The sequence below is a fragment of the Hemiscyllium ocellatum genome, chromosome 19, assembly GCF_020745735.1.
Source record: "Hemiscyllium ocellatum isolate sHemOce1 chromosome 19, sHemOce1.pat.X.cur, whole genome shotgun sequence".
Classification (NCBI taxonomy): Eukaryota; Metazoa; Chordata; class Chondrichthyes; order Orectolobiformes; family Hemiscylliidae; genus Hemiscyllium; species Hemiscyllium ocellatum.
The window spans coordinates 48,082,536-48,096,858 of record NC_083419.1 but is presented as its reverse complement, the minus strand read 5'-3'; the positions used below and the strand labels follow the sequence as shown (position 1 = coordinate 48,096,858).

Sequence of the window (14,323 nt, the reverse complement as noted above, 5' to 3'; positions counted from 1 at the left end):
GTTGGCCTCACTGGACTTATTGCCTAATTCTACCACACATCTCACCATAGCCGAATCACTCAGACTCTCATAGGTTTCCACTTACTGTCTCCTTTGCACAAAGGAATCAGGGCAAATCGTGATCACTGTTCCTTTAACAGGGGGAATCAGGACCACTATAATGTTTGCATTGGGGTGCCAGAATCACCAATCCCCTTACACAAAGAGAGCTAATTCTTTATGCAAAACTATTGGAGAACATGATGAAATCTTGCTTTAAATTTTGTCGACAGAATCTTGAGGCCCCTCCATGGTGAATCTGGTATACCAGTCAAGATGGTTGTGTGTCGGGACCTCAGTACATTTCTGCTTCCACCCTGATTAGGATATAAGTCCATGATGGGAAGGCCACTTAAGGGCCTCATTCAGGCACTGCTAAATATTAATCTAGTAGTCAGCATGGAGTCTTCCATGCACCAGAGCAAAGCAATAGAAGAATTAGGATCAGGAGTAAGCCTTCCAGCTCTTTGAGCCTGCTCTGCCATTCAATAAGAAGGTGGCTGATCTGATAGTCACCTCAAGTGCACTTCCCTGTGCCTCTATCATAACCATTGACTCCATTGTCAATCAAAAACCTACTAGCTTGAAAATATTGAGTAAACCAACCTCAAGGGTTCTCTGGGGAAGGGGATTTCACAGTCTAATTACACTCTGAGAGAAAATGCTACTTCTTTTTCTCAGTCTTAAATTGGAGACCACTAATCTGTAAACTGTGTAAGTTACTCCACAAGGAGACACTTGCTCTCACTGTCCACCCTGTCAACTTTAGTCAGAATCTGACGTATTTCTGAAAGATTGTTCCTAAACTCCAATGTGTAAAGACATAGCCTTTCCTCATAAGATAACCCTTTCAGCCCAGGAACCAGGGCAGTGAAACTTCTCTAAACTGTATCGTGTTTTTGAAAGAAGGAGACCAAGACTGTGCAGAGTACGCCTGATGATGTCTCACTGAGTATACAACTGCAGCAACACTTTCTGATTTTTGTGATTGATATGATGGACATTGTTTCTAAGACTCTGAAAAGGAGCAAATGTCAGGTCTCACTCCTTCAAGTTCCTAAACCGCTGTGCTCACAAGTCCATCTGACATTATTAGAATGAGTAGTGCTTAAGGCACTCCAAAGTATTAACTTTTTCAAACCCATGTATAACACAAGTCATTTGACTAAATAGCTGTAAGTTCTAAGGGGATTGCAGAGGCATGTAAAGACTCTTGAAATACCAGGAATTTGTAAACAAGGGATGGATGTGTGAGAATCCTACCTTAAGACTAAGAATTCAAAATATCTCAATATAACTGATTTTATTTTGCTTTGTGGAACCCTTGATTCCTCAATATGAACATGTAACCAGTTTGAATTTTTGACGTTGAGAAAAAAATGTAGCTAAGAACAGTCAGTGTCCAAGAACTTCCAAGGAAGAAAACACCTCTCTAGAAATTTGAAGAAAAGCAGAAACGGGAGAAATATCTTAAACAACTAGTGATTTGCTGTGAAATAATTGAGGAGAAAGTGAGGACTGCAGATGCTGAAGATCAGAGCTGAAAATGTGTTGCTGGAAAAGCACAGCAGGTCAGGCAGCATCCAAGGAACAGGAGAATCGACATTTCAGGCATAAGCCCTTCTTTAGGGCTTATGTGAAATAATTGAGCACACCTTCAGAACAGAGGCTAGGAATCTTCTCTTTTATCCAAAATGTGCAGTTGTGTGAAATGTAGCTCATAAGAAAATACCATCTATTCAACTGCAGAAGCTATTGTAGCTGCTGGATCTGATCCAAGTATTAACCTCTTCACTTCAGAAAAAAGGAATTCATGCAAAAAACAGTGGTGGTATACCACAGAGGCTATAGTTTTCTCTCATGCAAGCATTCCTTTGTCTTATCATACTTCTTTTAATCTTGGTATCTGTCATGTTTTTGTTAATAACTTTGTCTCTTTATCCTTTTGAAATATTTAGGACTTTTTATAAAAATAACACCTAACCTGTTTAATCAAAAGCTCAACTGCAGGTCTGCTTTAACTTGAATCATTATTATGTAATAGGGGGAACATGAGCTTTATTCATCTGCAGTAATGGACGTACGTAGTGGTCATGGTAAGTTCCTTTAAAATGTTGTATCGTATTTCACATGCGGAAATAGACAGGAAGTGGATGTTGATTCAGCTACATAAAAACAACTAAAACAGTTAAGGTTGGCACAAAATCGAAAGTAAAGAAATAATTCAGTGCAAAATGGTCATCCTGAAGATTGGTGAAAACTAGCAAAGGACAGCAAAAAGAAAATGTGGGCAAAATTGAAGCATAAAAGAAATCTACAACAATATATAAGAACACACAACAAAAGCTTATATAAGTTTTTTAAACTTGAGCAGATGCAGAAAAGATTTACAGGGATGTTGCTGGGAATGAAAGGTTGAATAAGCTGCAAAAGTTTTCCCTAGAGCATCAAAGGCTGAGGGGTGACCTTATATAGGTTAGTAAATTCATGAGGGGCATAGATAAAGTGATTAGCCAAGTCTTGTCCCCAGGGTGGTGACGTCCAAAACTAGAAAGCATAAGTTTAAGGTGAGGGGGGAAAAATTTAAAAAGGATCTGAGAGGTAACTTTTTCAGGCAGGGAGTGGTGCGTGTATGGAACAAGCTGCCAGAGGAAGTGGTGGAGGCTGGTACAATTACAACATTTAAAAGCATCTGGATGGGTATATGAATAGGAAGGGTTGGGAGGGAAATGGGCTGGCAGATGAAACAAGGTCCGATTGGGATGTCTAGGAGAAAGTGAAGACTGCAGATGCTGGAGATCAGAGTCGAGAGTGTGGTGCTGGAAAAGCACAGCAGGTCAGGCAGCATCCGATGAGCAGGAGAATCGACATTTCAGGCATGAGCCCTTCAACAGGAATTGGATGTCTGGTCGGTGCGGATGTATTGGACTGTAAGATCTACTGCGTGCTATATGGCTCTCTATAAATGGTAACTGAATACTGAAAGTGAGCATAGGTCTCTGAGAGAATGAGACTGACAACCTAATAATGGAAATCAAGGAAATGCCAAACGTTGAATTGGTGTTTTGTTATGCTAAAAGAAACATAAAACATTTCAACGATAGTATGATAAATCTTTATTTTGTTTTAACAATTTGTGCTGACAGAGCCAGCAATCTGGGGAACATTGTAGCATTCAGAAGACAGACAATTGCAAGGAGGTTGTTACATTTGAATCCTATTGGTACTTGCTATATTTGACTGTTATAAAATATTAGTTATATTCAATACTGCCTAGGAACAATGGCAGGGCTCATTGCAAGGTTTTCAATAAGTCATTCAAATTAGTGCTAGGTCCACTGAAGACAGTTCAAGGGTCCCATTTGGTTAGAGTTAGAGAAGGGCAGAGAATGAAGCAAATTGCAGAGAGAAAGAAACTCTTCAGTTGTACTGCTGAAAAGATAAATGAACTACACCAAGTATGTGTAGCTAGGGACTCATTGAGAAGTCAAGAGCAGGTGGATCGCTTTGTGCTGTTTGAGGTTATGAAGAAGTTCTCGGAGTTAGTAAATTGTTAAGTTTTAGAGTCAGAGCTCTGCAAAAGTCCTGGGAGCAATGGAGCCTTAGAAGGAGTCACGTGCCATGAATAGCTCAATGCAGCAGTATATGAAATTTGAAAACAAAAGCAATATTTGCTTTGTGCAACCATGCCAGATAAAGCTCAGAAAATAAACTCAGCATGGTATTAAATTGGAGAAGCTATTCATCTGTGAAAAGGTGGAGTTATGCCTATAAATAAGTATTTGATTTGCAGTTGCCAGGAATCCAAAGGAGGATAATCCCAGGAAAGGAAGGTAAACCACTAGAGTATGCACAGCCATCGAGGTGGCCCATGATAGAATAGCTTTTGAGGATATTTCAAGGCCACGTTAAAAGTGAAGAACCATAAACTGTTGTAAAGTTTTATTGAGACTTGATGACCCATAGTGTCACTGGCATCTGGGGGAAATTGCAGAGGAATCTGTACTATATGCTTTGATAGCATTTGCTGTGTTCTAGTATGTGTTTGCCAATTGTCATTAGTTACACATAACTCGTTTTAATTTTGAGATGTTAGAATAATAAGTCATATCTTTGCACAATGTAAACCTTTTTGGCATATTTGCTGAAATACACTCTATTCATAATAAACTTGTTGTCCTTTGTTGACTAAAGAAACCTAGCTGACTTGTTCCTAATACTAAACTGAATACATTTTTAAATTGTTAACATCACCATTTGGTTAAATATAATATTTGATGTGAGCAGTTGAGGAGTGAGACTCTAAAGGATTTGGTACCTCTCCAATTTTGGTTGCAAGTTATTAGCTATTTCTTTTTTATCTAGTTAAAACAAGTTGAGAGCTGTTGGTGCCAATACAGATCAGTTAGGAGCAGTTCACATTTCCAACTAGTTTCAATTAATTTGGAATTGAGGGATAGTTTTGACTTCCTCATTTAAGGAGGGATAAACTCACATTGGATGCAACTCAGTGAAGGTTTATTAGGGCTCCTTCCAGGAAGAAAGGAACTGTCTTATGATGTAAGATTGAGCAGATTCAGCTCATCAGACTTTAGAAGAATGAGAAATGATCTAACTTAAATGTTCAAGATTTCAAGGAGACTTAACAGGATATTTCCTTCATATCGGAATCTAGAATTGGGGATACAGTTTCAAAAAAAGAGGTCTCCCATCTAAATAGGGTTGAAAAAGAATTTCTTGTCTCATAGGGTTATTTATCTTCGGAACTTGCTTCCACTGAGAGCAATGAAGACTGTGTCACTGAAGATATTCAAGGTTACATTAGACAGAATTTTGGTCTACAAAAGATTTGAGGGTTATGATTAGATTAGATTACTTACAGTGTGGAAACAGACCCTTCGGCTCAACAAGTCCACACCGACCCGCCGAAGCGCAATCCACCCAGACCCATTCCCATACATTTACCCCTTACCTAACACCAATTCACCTAACCTGCACATTTTTGGACTGTGGGAGGAAACCGGAACACCCTGAGGAAACCCATGCAGACACAGGGAGAATGTGCAAACTCCACACAGCCAATCACCTGAGGCGGGAATTGAACCCAGGTCTCTGGCGCTGTGAGGCAGTAGTGCTAACCACTGTACCACCGTGCCGCCCACAGTGGTACAGTTATGAGGGGCAAGCAGGAAAGTGAAATTGAGACAGCAATGGGATCAGCCCTGATCTTATCGAATGATTTGATATGACAGAATTGTTGGATATAAAGTGGATGGAAGTTCTGTCACTGTTGCTGAGGTGAAATTTCAGGGTACATTCAGGTAGTTAGAGGATTAGAGAGAGAAAGCCATGTGGTGACCACTTTCGAAGTGTAAAGAATAAAATTACTCCAATTTTCAATTTCCCCTTTACTTACTTCAACCCCTGTTCCTTTGCCACAGTCTCAATGTGTAGCTTGAAGTAATATTCTGAAAACTAACCTTTATATATTACTAAATTACCATAAATCTCGATGTTTCTATTCAAAGGTGACATTTTTTTTCTCGCCTCTCCTCATTCTTCAGTCTTCTTGACAGAATGGATCCGCTTTATAGTTCTTAATGACATGTTACATTTATTAATACATCAGTAACTGTTGAAGTTAGAAAATGGTAACTCGGGGGGATTCAAGATGGCGGCGACTCAGCAAGTCTGAGTCTACAGTGCTCCTCCCAAGACTTGGGCAAAGTGGATCGCCCACCCCCACCACACTCACCAAATCATCTAAAACAGCTTTTATTTAATATAATTAGTTGTTTGGTAGTGTTAGTATTAAATTTAAATAATCTAATCTCTTAGGAAAAATGACTAAAGGGAGGAGAGCCCACAGCTCTCAGCAAGCAGGAGCCCCTCCCCCACCCTCTCCCTCTCCAGCTGCAGCTGAGGCGTCCATAGCCGCCCCGGGGGACTTACCGACAATAACAAGCCTTGTGGAGATGATCACCAAGCTGGACGCGAAAATCGACGCATTTATCGAGGAGTCCCGAAATCGCTGGGAATCACTCTCGGCCGAGCTGCAGAAGCATGGCCGAGATATCCAGGAACTCGAGCGCCAAGTCGGAGGGGCGGTGTTAAAGGCCACGACCTCCGAGACTGCAGCTCAATCGGCCGCGGATCAGGTCCGGACTCTCGAACAGCGAGTCCGGACCTTAGGGAATTACATCGACGACCTCGATAATCGAGGTCACCGAAAAAATATTCGTTTGCTGGGCCTTCCCGAACGGGAAGAGAAAGGCCAGCTCACAGCATTCCTGGAGCAGTGGTTGCCACAATTTTTGGATCTGGAGGCTGGATCAGGCCAGGTGTGGGTAGAATGGGCCTACTGGGTCGCAATACGCAGGCCCGGCTCGAACCAGCGCCCCCGCCCGGTCCTGTTCCGGCTGCAGAGCTATAGGGAGAGGCAGATACTCCTAGATGCCTCTAGAAATCTTGGAAAAGATCCCAAAGCCATGATCTATAAAGGATCCAAGATCATGTTATTTCAGGACTTCTCCCCGGCTCTGGCTCGAAGGAGGAAGGCGTTCGATGAGGTGAAGAAGTGTTTAAGGGACTTAAATATTCAATACTCCTTACGCTACCCAGCGATGCTATGTTTTAACCACGAAGGATCCGGGTATAATTTCAGATCTCCAGAAAAGGCTAAGGAATTTTTGGACTCTCTTAAATAAATCGTAAGAGACAATGTATGTTGGCTTGCCTTTTCCCCACTCCGATTTATATTCCCCCCCCTTTTTCTTTTTCTTATCTTACTGTTTATTATTATCTTGGGGGGGAGAGGGAATTATTTATTTGTTCTCCATTTAATGATTTTCTCCCCCCCTTAGGGTTCTTTTATTTTATTATTATACGTATGTATGTGTGTATGTACATATATGTGTGTATGTATGTATGTGTATATATGTATATATATAAGCCGGGGGGTTTAGTTAATGTTGGTGGGGAGAGGTGGTTACCTTATTCTATTTTACTTTTGTCTCTAGGAGCAGGGTTATTTTCCCTTGCTATTTTATATTATTATATTTAATTATAATTTGTTGAAGTTGCAATTTTATAGTTATATATGTTTATACATGTTATTAATACTACCAAATATACTCAGGTGTGGGTGGGGGGGGTGGGGGTAGGGTGCTCACTGTTAACTCTAGCTCTGTATCATATCTGAATTCTCCTCATCCTATTAAGGAGCGCCTGGGTCAAGGGTGGGGCACTGGTTGGGAGAGGATATGATGGACCGTTGGAAAAGAAGTGATACCCCCTGGGAACAAGGGGGATAATCTCCATTCAAATATGTTTTTTTTTAGAAATAGTTTTCTTTTTATTATACTGTTATGAGTGTATTAGAGAACCTTTATTTTTGTAAATTCTATATGCTCTATGCTTGGGATGTTTTAGATAGGGTTTCCCCTCCCGAGGGGTCTCGGATTTACCCGGATGATTATGGTTGATCAGTCGGTTAAGTGGTGCACCTGGAATGTCAAATAGGAAGAGATTATTTTCTGTTCTCTCTTTCCATATAAGGAAAAATATTTTGGTGAACTGGGTGGCTGAAGGTTCCCCTGGACTTTCAAATTGGCCCAGATTAATCATGGAATGTATTCCCCCTGACTTCCTTACAAATATGGTGCACCGAAAGACCGCATTATTTTATAAAATATGGCAGCCCTTTTACATAGATATTTTGGCTATCCTAACAAGGGCTTTTATTTAATTGAGATTACAAACATGGCTGGTCCGGGGCCCCTTGGGAGAGGAATCCCACACAAATATGGGTTTTGTTATATATGATGTTAACACATTCCGAGCAAGTATTTCAATATCCAACTTCTATGTTAATCGTTGGGGTTTTTTTTCCCCCCCCACTTCTTTTTTTTTCTCTCTCTCTTTCTCTTATTTGAAAGATGTAAGTGACTCAATTATACACTCTGGCTAATTGTAGGTTAGATTAGTAGTTAATTGAGTTTTGTTTTTTCTCTCTCGGTATTTTCCTCTTGTTAAATTTTGATTATTGTATATTTAAGATTTATTTATATATCAATGTTTGTACTTGAGAGTTTTGTTTATTTTTGTAAATTTGTTAAAATGTTAAATTTCTAATAAAAATATCTTTTAAAAAAAAAGAAAATGGTAACTCACCCGCACAGTGTGATCCATCCGCAGAGAGGCGATAACCTCGACCACAGTTAACAACGTTGCGCTTACAGCTGTACGAGCCAATGCTGTTGATACAGGTAAAGCCAACCTGGCAAGGCAGCACAGTGTTGGTACACTCATTGATGTCTGGAAAATGGAAATAAATCAGTTTACCATGGTCGTCAGCAGCATCTGCTTGCATTAACATTCACACTGGGAACAGATAGAAGATGGTGCTTAATTTTGACAGCATCTTCTTTCACTAAAATACAAAAAAAATCTGACAGATTATTTCACCTTCACATTTATTGTCCAGAGAATGAACATAATTTCTAGTTTGCAAACCAGAATTATTCTCAGCAAAAACAAGTAAATTAGGGAAAGAAGTAAGCTGCCAAACAAATTGCTTATACCTTTAAGTTGATGTGATCCACATTTACTTTAAAACAAAACATATTACTATTAAGAAAAATCATAGGTCTCAAGCAATTTTCGGTGATATTCAAAGCCAAGTCAGAAAGGCACTATTATATCTATAATACTTAAGATCAGGAATGTGTCAACAAGCTATCAAACAGCAGTAGGAGTATCTACAATTATACCTAAGATTTTCCATTGGTTGAGTTGGCATTTCTTGATAAGCATTGATTGGAGATCAGTCATCAAGCTCACTGCAACTTACAATCTGCTCTACTTGCAGATTATTTCACAGCATTTGGAAAGACAGAGTTTTTTTACTAGTAGTCAGCATGGCTTTGTGTGTAGGAGATCATGCCTCACAAATTGTTAGAGTTCTTTACTGGCAGCACGGTGGCTCAGTGGTTAGCATTGCTGCCTCACAGCACCAGGGTCCCAGGTTCGATTCCAGCCTCGGGTGACTGCCTGTGTGGAGCTTGCACGTTCTCCCCATGTCTGCGTGGGTTTCCTCCGGGTGCTCCAATTTCCTCCCACAGTCCAAAGATGTGCAGGTTAGGTGAATTGGCCATGCTAAATTGTCCGTAGTGTTAGGTGCATTAGTCAGAGGGAAATGGGTCTGGGTGGGTTACTCTTTGGAGGGTCGGTGTGGACTTGTTTGCCAAAGGGCCTGTTTCCACACTGTAGAGAATCTAAAGTAACCAGGAAGGTTGACGAGGGCAGGGCAGTGGACGTAGTCTATATGGATTTCAGTAAGGTCTTTGATAAGGTTTCACATGGTAGGCTGCTCTGGAAGGTTATATCACATGGAATTCAAGGTGAGCTAGCAAATTGGATACACAATTCGCTTGATGGTAGGAAGCAGAGGGTAATAGTGGAAGCATGCTTGTTGGACTGGAGGCCTGTGACTAGTGGAGTGCCTCAGGAGTCGGTGCTGGCCCCATTACTGTTTGTTATCTATATCAATGACTTGGATGAAAATGTACAAGGCATGATTAGTAAGTTTCAAGATTAGAGTGGTGCTGGAAAAGCACAGCAGGTCAGGCAGCATCTGAGGAGCAGGAAAAATTTCAGGCAAAAGCCCTTCATCAGAAATTAGTAAGTTTGCAGATGACACTAAAATAGATGATATTATGGATAGTGAGGAAGGTTATCAGAAATTGTAGCAGGACCTTGACTAGCTTGGATGCATAAATGGCAGATGGAGTTTAATCCAGACAAAAGCAAGGTGACGCATTTTGGAAGACCTAATACAGGAAGGAAGTATACAATAAATGGCAGAACTCTTCATTGACGTAAAGAGGAATCTAGGCGTAGAGCTCCACAGTTCCCTGAAAGTGGCAATACAAGTGGATAACGTGGTCAAGAACGCATGCGGCATTCTTGCCTTGATCAGTCAGATCATAGACCATAAACATTGGCAAGTCATGTTGCAGCTGTATGGAACTTTAGTTCGGCCACATTTGGAATATTGTGTACAGTTCTGGTTGCCACACTATCAAAAGGATGTGGAAGCTTTGGAGATGGTAAAGAAACGGTTTACCAGGATGTTACCTGGTTTGGAGGATATTAGCTATGAGGAGACATTGGACAAACTAGGTTTATTTTTACTTGGATGTTGAAGGATGAGGGGTGACCTGATAGAAATTTTAAGAATTCTGAGAGGCAGGGATAGAATGAATGGTCAGAGTCTTTTTTCCCAGGGTAGAAATGTCAATTACGAGGAGACTTATTTTTAAAGAAGATACAAGGGGCAACATTTTTTTTTACAAAGGTTGATAAGTGTCTAGAATGTGCTGCCAGAGGAGGTGGTGGAGGTGGATACAATAGTAATGTTTAAGAGACTACTTGTCAGATATATGTATGGACAGGGAATGGAGAGATACAGACTGTGTAGAGGCAAAAGGTTTTTAGTTTAGAAAGGTTTAATGTGTCAGCACAGTGTTGGTGAGCCGAAGGTCCTGCTGTAGTGTTCTTTGTTTTTTATTCTAAAACAAAACTCTGCACTGAACCTTGTCATGGCATGTGGCTGCAGGGAGCAAACAAAACATTTCAAGCATGCCTGTTAAGACTCTCTGAATAAATGCAACATCCCCCTTACATGTGGAAATCTCTTGCCACATTCCACCCAAACTGCAGAAGAAGACTCCATAAAGGTCCCAACCATTCCCATCATCATGCCGCCAGGCCCAGGTGGAGGCCAAGCACAGACAGTGGAAGCAATATTTAGAAACACCTCAGCAACCTTTTGAAATGCCAGCTGAGCCATTGAGACTGGCTGTGTGGTTTCAGCACTGTACTGTTTCACCACTTCAGGACCCAGAACTAAACAGTGAAATAAAGTCACCCACCATCTCGAGAAACAGCCTATTCAGATCCTCTTGTAACAAAGGCTAACACACCATCTACCTTCCTAACTGCTTCTGCAGCAGAATGGTTGCTTTCATTGACCAGTGTTAAAGGACACCTGGGTCTCATTGTACAGTAACTATTCTCAATTTATCATCACTTAAATATACTCTGCGAATATGTTTTCCTATTGAAGTGGATAACCTCACACATATCCATGTTATACTATTTCACCATGCCTTGTTTCACTCATTTAATTTGATTAAATCGCCCTGGAGCCTCTTTATATCTTCCTCACCACTTAGAATTCCCCTTGTCTTATATTGTCAGGAAGTACTGTAATTGACTCCCTCATCCAATCATTCATATATATTTTGACTTCAAGCAATGATCCCTGCCATTCGTCACCACCTTCCACTCCAAAAAAAGTCTGTTTATTCCTTAGAGAAACTCAGTTTCTGATCTGCTAATCAATTTTTAATTGATGAACCAATTCTCAATGTTTGTCTCCCTTTTCTATCTGATTGTCCAGTCTTTATTTCCTCTTCATTTCTCTTCCGATTCTTTATTTTGATTTTGACTCCAATTCATCCAATCTCCTTCTATTATCATTCCTCTTTCTCGTTTTCTATCCCTGGTCTTCATTGGTTAAGAAGTTAGACTTTTAGTTTCTTTTACTCATTTGTATGATGAGGGCATTGCTGGTGGCACCAACATTTATTGCTTGTCCCTAGTCGCCATTGAAAAAGTGGTTGTGAGGTGCCTTCTTGAACCTCTGCAGTCCAGGTGCTGTAGGTAGGCCCACAATATCATTTAGAGGGGATTCCAGGATTTTGACCCAACAACAGTGATGGAGCAGCAATGTATTTCCAAATCAGAATAGTGAATAGCTTGGAGTGGTACCTGCAGGTGGTGATGTCCCCATGTATCTGTACCCTTCTTCTTCTAGGTGGACGTAGTGAGAGTTTGGAAGCTGCTGTATAAGAATATTTGGCAAATTTCTGCAGAGTATCTTGTAGAGGTGATATATGCTATTGAGTATTGGTGGGACAGTGAGTAGATGCTTGTGGATGTGATGCCATTCAAGTGGGCTACTTTGTCCTGGATGGTGTCAAGTTTTGTGAGTGTTGTTCGAATTTCACCAATCCAGGCAAGTGGAAAGAATTCCATCACATTTCTGACTTGTGACTTGTAGATGGTGAACAGGTTTTTGGGATTCAGGAGGTGAGTTACTCACCGCAGTATTTCTAGCCTCTGCTTTTATATGGTGAGTCTAGTTGAGTTTCTGGTCAATAGTGACCCAGCCAGGATTTTGATTCTGGGAGGATTCATCAATAAGTAAGTCTTTTCACCTATACACCACACACTTGTCAACCCAAGCCCAGGTATTGTCCAGATCTTGGTGCATTTAAACATGGACTGCTTCAGTATCTGAGGAGTGGTGAATGATGTTGAATGTTGTGTAATCATCAGTGAACATCCCCACTTCCGCCCTTATGATGGAAGAAGATCATTGATGACGCAGCTGAAGAAGGTTAGGCCTAGTAAACTGAGGAACTCCTGCAGAGATGTCTTGGAACTGAGATGACTGACTTCTAATCACCTCAGCTATCTTCCTTTGTGCCAGCTATGATTCAACCAAGAGTTTCCCCCTAATTTCCATTGACCCCAGTTTACGGCTCTTTGACACCACACTCAGTCAAATGCAGCTTTGATGTCAAGGGCTGTCACTCTCACCTCTGGAATTCACCTGTTTTATCCATGTTTGAACCAAAGCTGTAATCAGGTCAGGAGTTGAGTGACCCTGGTGGAACCCAAACCAGACATCATTAAGAAGGTTATTTCTGAGCAGCTGAGGCAATGGCTAGGTGGTATTATCACTGGACTATTAATCCAGAAACTCAGCCAATGTTCTGAGAACATGGGCTGAAATACCACCATGGCAGATGGTAGAATTTGCATTCAACAAAAAAATCTAGAATTAAATATCTACTGATGACCATGAAACCATTGCTGATTGTTGAAAAAGCCTATCTGGCTCACTAATGTACTTCAGTGAAGGAAATCTGCCATCCTCACCTCGTGTGTGACTCCAGACGCACAGCAATGTGATCAACTCTCAACTGCCCTCTGAAATAGCTGAGCAAGCCATTCAGTTGAAAGCAAGATAAGGAACAGGCAATATATCCTGGTTAGCCAGCAAGGCCCAAGTCCCGCAAGTTAATAAAAGGAAAAGTACTGCTTGATAGCACTGTTGATAATGCCTCCCATCACTTTAATGACGATGAAGTGATGGACTAGTGATTGGCTGGGTTGAATTTGTCCTGCACTTTGTAAGCAAGACAAGTTTCCACATTGGGTAGATTCAAGAATTGTAAATGTACTGGAAAAGCTTCGCTCGGGGGGCAGGGAGCTCTGAAGCACAAATCTTCAGGACTGTTGCCAGAATGGTATCAGGGCCCACAGCCTCTCCATTATCCAGTACCTCCAACCATTTCTTCATATCATGTGGAATGAACTGAATCAGCTGAAGACCCATATCTGTGATGCTAAGGAGAAGGCCAAGGTGGATCATCCACTTGGAATTTCTGGTTGAAGATTACTGTAAATACTTCAGCGTTATCTTTTGAGATGTTAGTCTCTGCCATCATTAAGGATGGGGATATTTGTAAAGCCTCCTCCTCCTCCAGTGAGTTGTTTAATTTTTCACCACCGTGACTGAATGTGACAGAACCCGTAGAGCTTAGATCTGATCCTTTGGCTGTTGAATCACATAGCTCTGTGTGTCACTTGCTGCTTATGATGTTTGGCATGCAAATCGTCCTGTTCGGTAGCTTCATCAGGTTGTTACCTCATTTTTAAGTATGGCTGGTGTTGCTCCTTGCATAGCCTCCTGCACTCTCTAGTGAATCTGTGGAAGTGTTTAGTGCAAAGGGCTGTCGAGACTGGGTCATTAAGTATATTCAAGGCTGAGGTAGGACTAGCATTAGCAGTAAGTTGTGCTACAAAACGCTTTTAAGCTGAAGAGTGAGGAGCAAAATCTAACAATGTAACCAAACAATGCTGTAAACATTGGACTCAGTTTCACTCAAATTTGTAAAATTCTTGCTTTCATTCATACTACACGTGGACTTCTCCTTTCCCACAGTATTTTCATACAACACCACTAGTTTTAATGATTAATATGGTGCCATGTGCCTGTGGCTGTGCCTGAAATTAAGGCTGCAAGCAAACTATTCAAAATCAGTGCTGCCAAAATGCAGGCAATCAACCATTTTCACTTCTTTGCATCAAATGTAATATAAGGGGTCTCATGTCCAACTGTGCACTACCTTTGCTTGCTGGTGCTGCA

At 41.0% G+C, this 14,323-nt stretch overlaps 1 protein-coding gene across 2 annotated transcripts in view; it reads right to left on the bottom strand.

Annotated features, from left to right (window-relative positions):
* fbln1 (fibulin 1) overlaps nt 1–14,323 on the bottom strand; it is a 173,736-nt gene that overhangs the window by 89,511 nt on the left and 69,902 nt on the right. For both annotated transcript variants that reach the window (XM_060839893.1, XM_060839892.1), the window contains exon 9: nt 8,212–8,355. In XM_060839893.1, coding sequence (XP_060695876.1) covers nt 8,212–8,355 — 144 coding nt within the window. The remainder of the gene's footprint in view (nt 1–8,211; nt 8,356–14,323) is intronic.